Source organism: Tachyglossus aculeatus, chromosome X5, assembly GCF_015852505.1.
Source record: "Tachyglossus aculeatus isolate mTacAcu1 chromosome X5, mTacAcu1.pri, whole genome shotgun sequence".
Taxonomy (NCBI): Eukaryota; Metazoa; Chordata; class Mammalia; order Monotremata; family Tachyglossidae; genus Tachyglossus; species Tachyglossus aculeatus.
The window spans coordinates 11655795-11669056 of record NC_052097.1 but is presented as its reverse complement, the minus strand read 5'-3'; the positions used below and the strand labels follow the sequence as shown (position 1 = coordinate 11669056).

The window sequence follows — 13262 nt, the reverse complement described above, 5'->3', positions numbered from 1 at the left end:
ATGTGCAGAGCACTGTACTAAGCGCTTGGGAAGTACAAATTGGCAACACATAGAGACGGTCCCTACCCAACAGTGGGCTCATCGTCAAGGTAATGAGGTTGCCCCACGTGGGACTCACAGTCTTAACCCCCATTTTACAGATGCGAAGCAGCGTGGCTCAGTGAGAAAGAGCCCGGGCTTTGGAGTCAGAGGTCATGGGTTCAAATCCTGGCTCCGCCACTTGTCGGCTGTGTGACTTTGGGCAAGTCACTTCAATCAATCAATCGTATTTATTGAGCGCTTACTATGTGCAGAGCACTGTACTAAGCGCTTGGGAAGTACAAATTGGCAACACATAGAGACAGTCCCTGCCCAACAGTAGGCTCACTTCACTTCTCTGGGCCTCAGTTCCCTCAGCTGTAAAATGGGGATGAAGCCTGTGAGCCCCACGTGGGACAACCTCATCACCTTGTATCCCCCCCCCAGCGCTTAGAACAGTGCTTTGCACATAGTAAGCGCTTAATAAATGCCATTATTATTATTATTATTATCTGCAAATTGGGGATTCGCTGCCCATTCTCCCTCCTACTGAGACCGAGAGCCCCAAGTGGGACCTGATGATCCCGTATCTCCCCCAGCGCTTCGTACAGTGCCCGGCGCGTAGTGAGCGCTTAATAAACGCCACCATTACTCTCGCCGAGTAGCGTGGGGCGGCGATGCTTACGGTGATCTTGATGAGCTGGTCATCGTCGCCGTCCGGATTTCTCCAGAGCAGAGCCACGTCCACGTCGGAAGAGATGCGGTAGCCCACGCTGTCGTGGAGTTGGCCTTTGACCTGGTCGACGAGCACCTCGGTGGAGTATTTGAGCTTGTAGAGCCGGTCATTATTGAGGGACAGGCCGGTGGTGTGTCCTAGGGAGAGGCGTCCTCATCATTAACCGGTGGTATTTGCTGAGCGCTCCCCGGATGCGGGGCACGGGGCCAAGCGCTTGGGAGAGTACGTTACAACGGAGTTCACTCATTCGTTCCTTCAGTCAATCAATCAATCGTATTTATTAATAAATAAATAAATAATGATGGCATTTATTAAGCGCTTACTATGTGCAAAGCACTGTTCTAAGCGCTGGGGAGTTTACAAGGTGATCAGGTTGTCCCATGGGGGGCTCACAGTCTTAATCCCCATTTTACAGATGAGGGAACTGAGGCCCAGAGAAGTGAAGCGACTTGCCCAAAGTCACACAGCTGACAATTGGCAGAGCCGGGATTCGAACCCGTGAACTCTGACTCCAAAGCCCGGGCTCTTTCCAGTGAGCCACGCTGTTTCTAAAGCGTTTTATTGAGCGCTTACTGTGTGCAGAGCACTGTACTAAGCGCTTGGGAAGTACGTTACAACGGAGTTCACTCATTTGTTCCTTCAGTCAATCAATCAGTCGTATTTATTGAGCGCTTACTGTGTGCAGAGCACTGTACTAAGCGCTTGGGAAGTACGTTACAACGGAGTTCACTCATTCGTTCCTTCGGTCAATCAATCAGTCATATTTATTGAGCGCTTACTGTGTGCAGAGCACTGTACTAAGCGCTTGGGAAGTACGTTACAACGGAGTTCACTCATTCATTCCTTCAGTCAGTCAATCAGTCGTATTTATTGAGCGCTTACTGTGTGCAGAGCACTGTACTAAGCACTTGGGAAGTACGTTACAACGGAGTTCACTCATTCGTTCCTTCAGTCAATCAATCAGTCGTATTTACTGAGCGCTTACTGTGTGCAGAGCACTGTACTAAGAGCCTGGGAAGTACGTTACAATGGAGTTCACTCATTCGTTCCTTCAGTCAATCAATCAGTCGTATTTATTGAGCGCTTACTGTGTGCAGAGCACTGTACTAAGAGCCTGGGAAGTACGTTACAACGGAGTTCACTCATTCGTTCCTTCAGTCAATCAATCAGTCATATTTATTGAGCGCTTACTGTGTGCAGAGCACTGTACTAAGCTCTTGGGAAGTACAAGTTGGCAACAACTTCAGTCATATTTATTGAGCGTTTACGGTGCGCGAAGCCCTCTACTAAGCTCTCGGGAGACGCCACGGACACACAACTCTCCTCCAGGAGGCCTTCCCAGACTGAGGCCCCTCCTTCCTCTCCCCACAGCACCTGTATATATGTATATATGTTTGTACATATTTATTATTCTATTTATTTATTTGTACATGTTTATTCTATTTATTTTATTTTGCTAATATGTTTTGTTTTGTTCTCGGTCTCCCCCTTCTAGACTGTGAGCCCGCTGTCGGGTAGGGACTGTCTCTAGATGTTGCCAACTTGGACTTCCCAAGCACTTAGTACAGTGCTCTGCACACAGTAAGCGCTTAATAAATACGATTGAATGAATGAATGAATGAGCCCTCTGTTGGGTAGGGACCGTCTCTACATGTTGCCAACTTGGACTTCCCAAGCGCTTAGTACACAGTAAGCCCTCAATAAATATGATTGAATGAATGAATCTCTCATTAGAGAAGGAGTGAGGCTCAGTGGAAAGAGCCCGGGCTTTGGAGTCGGGGCTCATGGGTTTGAATCCTGATCTGCAAATTGTCAGGTATGTGACTTTAGACAAGTCACTTCACTTCTCTGTACCTCAGTTCCCTCACCTGTAAAATGGGGATGAAGACTGTGAGCCCCCCTTGGGACAACCTGATCACCTTGTAACCTCCCCAGTGCTTAGAACATTGTATATATGTTTGTACTGTATATATGTTTGCACATATTTATTAGTCTATTTATTTATTTATTTATTTTACTTGTACATATCTAGTCTATTTTATTTTGTTAATATGTTTTGTTTTGCCCTCTGTCTCCCCCTTCTAGACTGTGAGCCCACTGTTGGGTAGGGACCGTCTCTAGATGTTGCCAACTTGGACTTCCCAAGCGCTTAGTACGGTGCTCTGCACACAGTAAGCGCTCAATAAATACGATTGATTGATTGATTGATTGATTGATTAGAGCAGTGCTCTGCCCATGCGTTCATTCATTCAATCATATTTATTGAGCGCTTACTGCGTGCAGAGCACTGTACTGTAAGTGCTTGGGAAGTCCAAGTTGGCAACGTATAGGGACGGTCCCTCACATAGTAAGCGCTTAACAAATGCTATTATTATTATTATTATTATTATTATTATTATTATTATTATTATCTCTCCCAGAACGCCCCACCTCCATCTGCCGTCGTTCTGATGGTTTATCCGGGGAGTTTTCCTGGTAAAAATCCAGAAGCGGTTTACCCATCGCCGCCTTCCGCGTGGGAAACTTGAGTCTCCGCCCTCGACTCTCTTCCGGGCCGCTGCCGCCCATCACGGGGGAGTTTTGGCTTGTAGTAGACGGCCTGCCCCTCGCTAGCCACTGGGCAAGCTAGGAATGGGATGGACAGGCCTCTGCTCGACTCTCCCTCCCGTAGCCGAGACTGGTAGAGGACTGGAAACTCTCCAGGTGCCACCCTGACAGGGGCCATAATCTTAATTTATTTTAATATCTGCCTCTCCCTCTAGACCGTCAGCTCCTTGTGGGCAGGGAGCATGTCTAGGGACTCCATAATACTGTACTCTCCCAAGTGCTTAGTACAGGGCTCTACACGCAGTAAGCGCTCAATAAATGTGATTAATTGATACTGACAATACTGAGAAGCAGCGTGGCTCGGTTGCTTAGTACAGGGCTCTACACGCAGTAAGCACTCAATAAATGTGATTAATTGATACTAACAATACTGAAAAGCAGCGTGGCTTGGTGGAGAGAGCCCGGGCTTTGGAGTCAGAGGTCATGGGTTCAAACCCCGGCTCCGCCAATTGTCGGCTGTGTGACTTTGGGCAAGTCACTTCACTTCTCTGGGCCTCAGTTCAGTTATCTGTAAAATGGGAATTGAGACTGTGAGCCCCCCGTGATCACCTTGTATCCCCCCCAGGGCTTAGAACAGCGCTTTGCACATAGCAAACGCTTAATAAATCATCAATCGTATTTATTGAGCGCTTACTATGTGCAGAGCACTGTACTAAGCGCTTGGGAAGTACAAATTGGCAACATAAAGAGACAGTCCCTACCCAACAGTGGGCTCACAGTCTAAAATAAATGCCGTCATTATTACTGAGATCCCCCCCATATATGAGGGTGATGTTGACTTGTACTTCCCAAGGGCTTAGTACAGTGCTCTGCACACTGTAAGCGCTCAATAAATACGATTGAATGAATGAACGAATGACAGTGGGAGACTGTTGGACCTGATTATTTTGTGTCTATCCCAGCATTCAATATTTGGCATGTAGTAAGCGCTTTGCAGTGTGTGGTATTTGTTAAGCAAGTACTGTAGACCATAAGCTTCTTGAGGGCAGAAATCATGTCTATTAACTCTTACCCCATGCCCCCCCGCCCTACCTCCTTCCCCTCCCCACAGCACTTGTATATATTTGTACAGATTTATGACTCTATTTATTTTACTTGCACATATTTACTATTCGATTTATTTTGTTAATGTTGTGCATGTAGCTATAATTCCATTTATTCTGACGGTTTTGACACCTGTCTACATGTTTTGTTTCATTGTCGGTCTCCCCCTTCCAGACTGTGAGCCCGTTGTTGGGTAGGGACCGTCTCTAGATGGTGCCGACTTGGACTTCCCAAGCGCTTAGTACAGTGCTCTGCGCACCGTAAGCGCTCCATAAATAAGAATGAATAAGAAGCCAGGCTGGGAATCTAGGGAAAGGATGACTAAGAAGCGATTATGAATATTTTAGACTGTGAGCCCACTCTTCTTGACTGTGAGCCCACTGTTGGGTAGGGACTGTCTCTAGATGTTGCCAACTTGTACTTCCCAAGCGCTTAGTACAGTGCTCTGCACACAGTAAGCGCTCAATAAATAAATAAGAAGCCAGGCTGGGAATCTAGGGAAAGGATGACTACGAAGTGGTTATGAATATTCTAGACTGTGAGCCCACTGTTGGGTTGGGACCGTCTCTGGATGTTGCCGACTTGTACTTCCCAAGCGCTCAGTACAGTGCTCTGCACGCAGTAAGCGCTCAATAAATAAATAAGAAGCCAGGCTGGGAATCTAGGGAAAGGATGACTACGAAGTGGTTATGAATATTCTAGACTGTGAGCCCACTGTTGGGTTGGGACCGTCTCTGGATGTTGCCAACTTGTACTTCCCAAGCGCTTAGTACAGTGCTCCGCACACAGTAAGCACTCAATAAATATGATTATATGATGGATATAATACATAAATATGATGAAGAATGAATATTCAGGTGGCCAGATCTGAGGGACCTCATATTGGGAAGGAAAGACAGAAAGGCGGAGGGAAAGATGGATAGAGACGGAGACACCCGAAGGGAGAACCGATTAATCAGCCCGTCAGTGACATTTACTGAGTGCTTACTATGCGCAGACCACTGTACTAAGCACCTGAGAGTGTACCACAGACTAAACGGATACGTTCCCTGCCCGTAATGAGCTGGCAGTCTAGAGGAAGCCAGAGGCGGATTGGGGAGAGAGGAAGAGGAAGACCCTGGCATGCCCACACCTCTGGCTCCGTACACTTGGTAGCCCAGAGTTTCAAAAACACCCCAGACGCCCTTTCCCTACCCTTTCCATTAAGGGACGTGGAAGAACGCCAACATGCCTATCTCATTTCTACCCAACACGTTTCATCATCATCATCATCATCAATCGTATTTATTGAGCGCTTACTATGTGCAGAGCACTGTACCAAGCGCTTGGGAAGTCCAAATTGGCAACATATAGAGACAGTCCCTACCCAACAGCGGGCTCACAGTCTAAAAGGGGGAGACAGAGAACAAAACCAAACATACTAACAAAATAAAATGAATAGAATAGATATGTACAAGTAAAATAAATAAATAAATAGAGTAATAAATATGTACAAACATATATACAGTTTCAGTTGGCCGGTGATTTTTCTTTTATCCTGAAGAACCCAAATCAGGTCATGGGAGTACCAAAATTGGGGTGTCAATCAATCGATCGTATTTATCGAGCATTTACTGTGTGCACAGCACTGTCCTAAGTATTTAGTACTGTACTCTCTGTACTGTCTGGTCGTCTTCGTGGAGAGAAAGGGAAGCAAGGAACAGAAGGGTTTAGAGAAGTGAGAGAAAGAAAAAGTGGAGTCCTCTCTTGCCTCTGAAAGCACTTACTACAGTGCTCTCTTCCCAAATCCCACTGATTGATAGGAAGCTGCCTGCTAGAAGTTCCCAAATAATACTAGAAGCAGAGCGACGTAGTGGATAGAGCATGGGCGTGGGATTCAGAAGGACCTGGGTTCTAATCCTGGCTCTTCCAGCCCACAGCACCTGTATATATGTTTGTACATACTTATTACTCTATTTATTTATTTATTTTACTTGTACATATCTATTCTATTTTATTTTGTTAGGATGTTTGGTTTTGTTGTCCGTCTCCCCCTTTTAGACTGTGAGCCCGCTGTTGGGTAGGGACTGTCTCTATATGTTGCCGACTTGGACTTCCCAAGCGCTTAGTACAGTGCTCTGCACACAGTAAGTGCTCAATAAATACGATTGATTGATTGATTGAACAAATACCATCATCATTATTATTATTAGTACTCTAGACTGTAAGATCATTGGGGTAGGGAACATGCCTACCAACTCTTTTATAGTGTATATTTTATATTAATTTGTACTTCCCAAGTGCTTAGTACAGTGCTCTGCACACAGTAAGTGCTCAATAAATATGATTGAGTGAGTGAGAGTGCTTGCTTTGTGACCTTAGGCAAGTCAATTCACTTCCCTGGGCCTCAGTTACCTCCTCTGTAAAATGGGGATTGAGACTGTGAGCTCCACTTGGGACAGGGACTGTGTCCAACACGATTTGCTTGCGTCCACCCCAGCGCTTAAAACAGTGCCTGATACATAGTAAGCGCTTAACAAATACCATTATTATTATTATTATTACTACTCATGGCTACCACTTAATAAATACCATTATTATTATTATTATTATTACTCATGGCTACTTGAACATTTAACTAAATGGAATGGACACCCCGTCCATTTTTTTTTGGTATTTCTTAGGCACTTACAGGCAGGCACTGTACTAAGCGCCAGAGTAGACACAAGCTAATCAGGTTGGACACAGTCCACGTCCCTCATAAGGTTTACAGCCTTAATCTCCACTTTACAGATGGGGTAACTAAGAAGTGAAATGAAAGTGCAATGAGTTGTCCAAGGTCTCACAGCAGACGAGCGGTGAAATGATGATTAGAACCCGGGTCCTTGGCTCAGTGGAAAGAGCCCGGGCTTTGGAGTCAGAGGCCGTGGGTTCAAATCCCGGCTCCGCCACTTGTCAGCTTTGTGACTTTGGGCAAGCCACTTAACTTCTCTGGGCCTCAGTTCCCTCATCTGTAAAATGGGGATGAAGACTGTGAGCCCCTCGTGGGACAACCTGATGGCTCAGTGGAAAGAGCACGGGCTTTGGAGTCAGAGGTCATGGGTTCGAATCCCGACTCCGCCACATGTCTGCTGTGTGATCTTGGGCAAGTCACGTAACTTCTCTGGGCCTCAGTTACCTCATCTGTAAGATGGGGATTAAGACTGTGAGCCCCCCGTGGGACAACCTGATCACCCTGTATCCTCCCCAGCGCTTAGAACAGTGCTTTGCACATAGTAAGTGCTTAACAAATGCCTATAATTATTATTATTATTATCTACCCCAGCGCTTAGAACAGTGCTTTGCACATAGTAAGCGCTTAACAAATACCGACATTATTATTATTATTATTATTCCCGGGGCACACCGCTTCTTTCCATACTTGTTTCCCCTCTTAATATCCAGTGTTACTGATCCTGATGAAGACTGTGGAAAGAGCCCGGGCTTTGGAGTCAGAGGTCATGGGTTCAAATCCGGGCTGATCCATCACGCCACCAATGTCCCTGGGCCAACAACAGTGGAAAGAGCACAGGCAGTCCCGGGAGTCAGAAGGACCTGGGTTCTAATCCCGGTTCTGCCACCTGCCTGCTGTGTGACTTGGGCAGGTCATTGCATTTCTCTGGGCCTCGGTGGCTTCATAAAATGGGGACTGAGAATGTGAGCCTCACGTGGGACAGGAATGGAGTCCAACCCCATCAGTTTCTATCTACCCTGGTGTTTAGAACAGCGTTTGGCACATAGTAAGCGCTGAACAAGGACAGCATGGCTCAGTGGAAAGAGCCCGGGCTTTGGAGTCAGAGGTCACGGCTTCAAATCCCTGCTCCGCCAATTGCCAGCTGTGTGACTTTGGGCAAGTCGCTTCACTTCTCTGGGCCTCAATTACCTCATCTGTAAAATGGGGATTAAGACTGTGAGCTCCCCCGCATGGGACAACCTGATCACCTTGTAATAATAATAATAATAATGGCATTTATTAAGCGCTTACTATGTGCAAAGCACTGTTCTAAGCGCTGGGGAGGTACAAGGTGATCAGGTTGTCCCACGGGGGGGCTCCCCATTTTACAGATGAGGTAGCCGAGGCACAGAGAAGTTAAGCTATTTGCCCAAAGTCACACAGCTGGCAATTGGCGGAGCCGGGATAACCTCCCCAGTGCTTAGAACAGTGCTCCGCACATAGTAAGCGCTTAATAAATGCTATCATTATTATTATTATTATTATTTTTATTATCAACATCAGTACTATCATTAACCCCTTCCACCTCAGTTCACACCATTACAGCCTCCCGCTCCGCCTAAGGCCTGGCCAGTCGCTTTGGACGGTCTTTCAGCCGCTGAAACTTAGCGGAACGTGGCTCTTCCTGGGAAATCGAGCGTGGCTCAGTGGAAAGAGCATGGGCTTTGGAGTCAGAGGTCATGGGTTCAAATCCCGGCTCCTCCACTCGTCAGCTGGGTGACCCTGGGCAAGTCACTTCACTTACCTCATCTGTAAAATAGGGATTAAGACTGTGAGCCCCCCCCGTGGGACAACCCGATCACCTTGTAAACTCCCCAGCACTCAGAACAGTGCTTTGCACATAGTAAGTGCTTAATAAAAGCCATCGTCATCATCATCATCACCCCCTGATGCTCCCTAGGAGCTGGCAGAGACTCTGGGCTACTACTGACTTCAAATCATGAGACCAAACCTCCCTTGGCGTTGCAGGTGAACCTGATACAGTTTGACTCCTGAAGTGTCACCCGTTGAGCCCTCCCCGTCGCACCAAACTTTAAATAGTTTGACTCTGAAGTGTCAGTTGACACCCTCCCCCCTCCAAACAAACTAAATAGTTGGACTGCGAAGTGTCACTCATTAAGAGAGCCCTGCCAAGTTTATAATTAAACGGTGATACTGTAGAATACAGAAGGAAGGTTACAGTAGAGGAGAGAGACAGCTGTCCTGTCCATTGATACCTCTCCTACCTACAGCCTGTTCCTAGCCAACCTCTAAATCTCCCAAGCATAGTAGATTCCTTTTTTGATGCGCAGAATGGAAAAATCACAACACCCCCTCAAAGCATATGCCGATGTGAAAATAATAAGAATCGTGGTATTCGCTAAGCGTTTACTATGTGTCAAGGACAGTGATCAGCGCTATGCTAGCTACAATGCTGTCATTGATTCATTCGATCATATTTATTGAGCGCTTACTGTGTACAGTGCTTTGCACATAGTAAGCGCTTAATAAATGCCATCATTATTATACAAGTCGGCAACATCATCATCAGTCGTATTTATTGAGCGCTTACTGTGTGCAGAGCACTGTACTAAGCGCTTGGGAAGTACAAGTTGGCAACATATAGAGACAGTCCCTACCCGACAGTGGGCTCACAGTCTAGAAGGGGGAGACAGACAACAAAACAAAACATGCAGACAGGTGTCAAAATCATCAGAATAAATAGAATTATAGCTATAATAAATAGCTATAATAATTATATAATTATAATTATAGCTATTATAATCATAGCTATAATAAATAAATATAATAAATATATAGTATAGGTATATAGCTATAGCTGCCGGATCTGACATATAGTCCCGCTCCCGCAAGGGCTCACAGTCTCAGGGAGAGGGAGAACAGGTTGTCAGTTTCCACTTTACCGATAAGGAAACTGAGGCCCAGAGAAGTGACTTGCCCAAGGTCACCCAGCCGGCAAGTGGCGGAGCTGGGATTCGAATCTGGGGCTTTTAGGAGTGTGCTCCGCATAAGAGGCCAAAAAGTAACAAATAGGCTGGTCTCGAACGGCTAAGTGGAAAAATCTAAAAAAAATCCCTAATCAAAGAGCACCTCCTTCCCCACACCCCCCCGCCTCCTCAGAGTTCCTTGTCAGAGAATCATGATATCAAGTTGGAGTCGAATCTGTGATGTGGCACGTCCTTCATGGACAAAGCATCAGATGATATCTCAGCGTCGCTCTCGTCAGTCGGATGAAATTCCCATTTACTTTCTCCTTTGCATTGCAATTTCCAGGGAAGTGTCTGCTTAGAATAGGCTGCCACTGGAGTCACCATGGTAACTTTCCAGGGACTCAAGAAAAATGATACCCTAACGACACGTCCCTAAAATGTGATGATAGTGTCACCTGAAAAGCCAGCTCTTGAAAATTTAACCCCAGCCATGGATCCGTTTTTGTACAGCGGATGCCTTGTTTAGATGAGTTGTAAAACCCCCTAAAAGACCCTTCATTCCCGACTCCACTTTGGAACTAAAATCACTCACATAGTAAACAGAAACTTTACCCCCCTCCTCCCACATTCTCAGATCACACGTTTTGGGAATTCATTCCTACAGGACAGTTTCTGATAGAGGTTGTTTTTTAATGATTTAGAGCCAGCTCGAAAACTGTTTCTTCTCAAAAAAGAGAAAAAGAAGATTGGTTACTTTACCCAGTAAGACCTTTTTAAAATGAATCCTCTTCCTCAATTAGCCTTATGGTGCTTTTTGCAAACCCAGGCCCACATAATTTACTTTTAAAAAACCTTGGAACTTGCAGTGGAGGCAGGCGGTCCAGTTTTAAGAAGCGCACATACTAAAGTTGGGTTTTGTAGATCGCTCATCTACTAAAATCCCGGTAATATTGGCCCTAATTCGTTCTTTGTGTATGTTCGGGAGAAATTCGGGAGGCAAAATTGGAAAGGGTCTGCACGGGATTATCTCAGACCGGCCAGATGTACCCTAAAACAGCTCCGTTTCAAAAGAGCGGGCATCTCAGTCCTCCTTAAAAAAGGAATTGAAATGAGGAAATGGGGTAGGGGAGACTGAAACAAGAAGCACATTGTTTAGAGGAACTTTGAGAGGCCCACCTCATGAATGGAACCGTCTTACGCCTTTTAGATTTTCCAGGCCGGCTTTTGGGGGACTCTGTTTTCCGATGATTTTCTTACTAAAACAGGCCCTTTTTCTCCGAACCCACTGTCCCAGTTACGGGAGAGCAAAGGCTGACTTACCTTTGACCGAAGCTGAATAAGTGGAAATGATGCAGAGGAAAAGCACAGTGAGGAGAATCATATTTGACGCTTCTACCGTCTAGACCACTGCATGAAGCTCTTGGCAGATGTCACCTAAGAAGTGAACTCTTCTGATAGAACAGAGGGAGTGAAAAAAAAAAGGATCAGACCCGGGAACAATAACGTTTATCTCCGGGCGGAGGGTCAGAATCCAAACTCCAACCCCTGGTCCTAAGTTCACTGGAGGTCTCCCATTAATCATTAAACTCGGGCGGTTGGCCGGTTTTATCCATTTTTCATCTTTTTCGGTTTTTATTTTTGAGCAGGCAATTTAGATCAGCCCCGGTGATTTTCCCGGGGGGAGAGCCAGCAGGACAAAAGGCAGATAGAGACAGAGTTGTTTTCCAGCAAGATCTCCAGAATCTTTCAAGAGAGCGGCTTACGTTTGGCCCCCGGATCATTACAGGCCCATTTATTCCAGCCCGGTGCTCTGATTTCTTTACAAACGCCAAACGAACTGAACGGAGTGTCAATCTTCCGTCTATTACATTTGTTGGCACCACACAGTGAATTCTGTGGACAACATTACACAGTCCCTGCTTCTTTCATCTTTCCTTAGCCAGATTACCTGAGATAGATGGGAAAATCTTTTATTTCTGACCAACTCTAAGTCCCCTGGCCCCCAAACTCTGCCTTCACAGGGCTCTCTGGGGGGGCCAGCTCTGATTTGGGGGAGATTTGTGTTTTTGGGGTATTAAGCTCTTACTCTGTGCCAGGCTCTGTATTAATTGCTGGGATTAGATCAGGTCAGTCAGTCAATCGTATTCACTGAGCGCTTACTGTGTGTAGACCACTCTCCTAAACACTTGGGAGAGTACGATGTAACAATATACCAGACACATTCCCTGCCCACAGTGTGATTACAGTCTAGAGGGGGAGGCAGACAATAAGAGAAATAAATAAATTACGGATATCTGGCTACGGTCCAGATCCCAAATGGGGCTCACCGTCTCAATCCTCATTTTGCAGGTGAGGGAATTGAGGCACAGAGAAGTAGAGTGACTCGTCCTAGGTCACACCGCAGATGAGCGGCGGAGCTGGGATTAGAAGCCAGGTCTTTTTGACGCCTGGGCCCACCATTAGGCAATGGTGCTTATGTTATGTTGCCAACTTGTACTTCCCAAGCGCTTAGTACAGTGCTCTGCACACAGTAAGCGCTCAATAAATACGATTCAATGAATGAATGAATGCTTCCCTGGTCACAGAATAGGTCCTTCTCCTCCAAGAAGCCTTCCCTGATTGAGCCCTCCTTTCCTCTTCTCCACTCCCTTCTGCATCGCCCTTTCTCGTTCCCTGTATTCATCCCCCTCCAACCCCTCAGCGCTTATGTACATATCTGTCATTCATCTATTTATATTAATGTCTGTCTCCCCCCTTTAGACTGTAATCTCACTGTGGGCAGGGAGTGTGTCTATTTATTGTTTTATTGTACTCTCCCAAATGTGTAGGATGGTGCTTTGCACATAGTAAGCGCTCTTAAAGACGACTGAATGAATAAACTGGAAATCACAGTTCAAAGTTCTTAAGGCTGACCCCCGCCCCTAAACTTACAGGGAGAAACACAGATTTTATGTACATTTTCCTCTCCCCCTCCCCATCCCTCCCACCCTACCTCCTTCCCCTCCCCACAGCGCCTGTATATATGTTTGTACAGATTTATTACTCTATTTATTTTACTTGTACATATTTACTATTCTATTTATTTTGTTAATGATGCGCACCTAGCTTTACTTCTATTTATCCTGATGGCTTGACACCTGTCCACATGTTTTGTTTCGTTGTCTGTCTCCCCCCT

At 45.9% G+C, this 13262-nt stretch overlaps 1 protein-coding gene across 1 annotated transcript in view; it reads right to left on the bottom strand.

Annotated features, from left to right (window-relative positions):
• LOC119947697 (microsomal triglyceride transfer protein) overlaps nt 1–11524 on the bottom strand; it is a 55334-nt gene extending 43810 nt beyond the window's left edge. Inside the window, exons 1-2 of the mRNA XM_038769309.1 lie at nt 11408–11524; nt 704–891 (exon numbers count right to left, since the gene is read on the bottom strand). Of these exons, the coding sequence (XP_038625237.1) occupies nt 704–891; nt 11408–11468 (249 nt within the window). The 5' untranslated portion in view covers nt 11469–11524. The remainder of the gene's footprint in view (nt 1–703; nt 892–11407) is intronic.
• Between the last annotated feature and the right edge of the window lie 1738 nt (nt 11525–13262).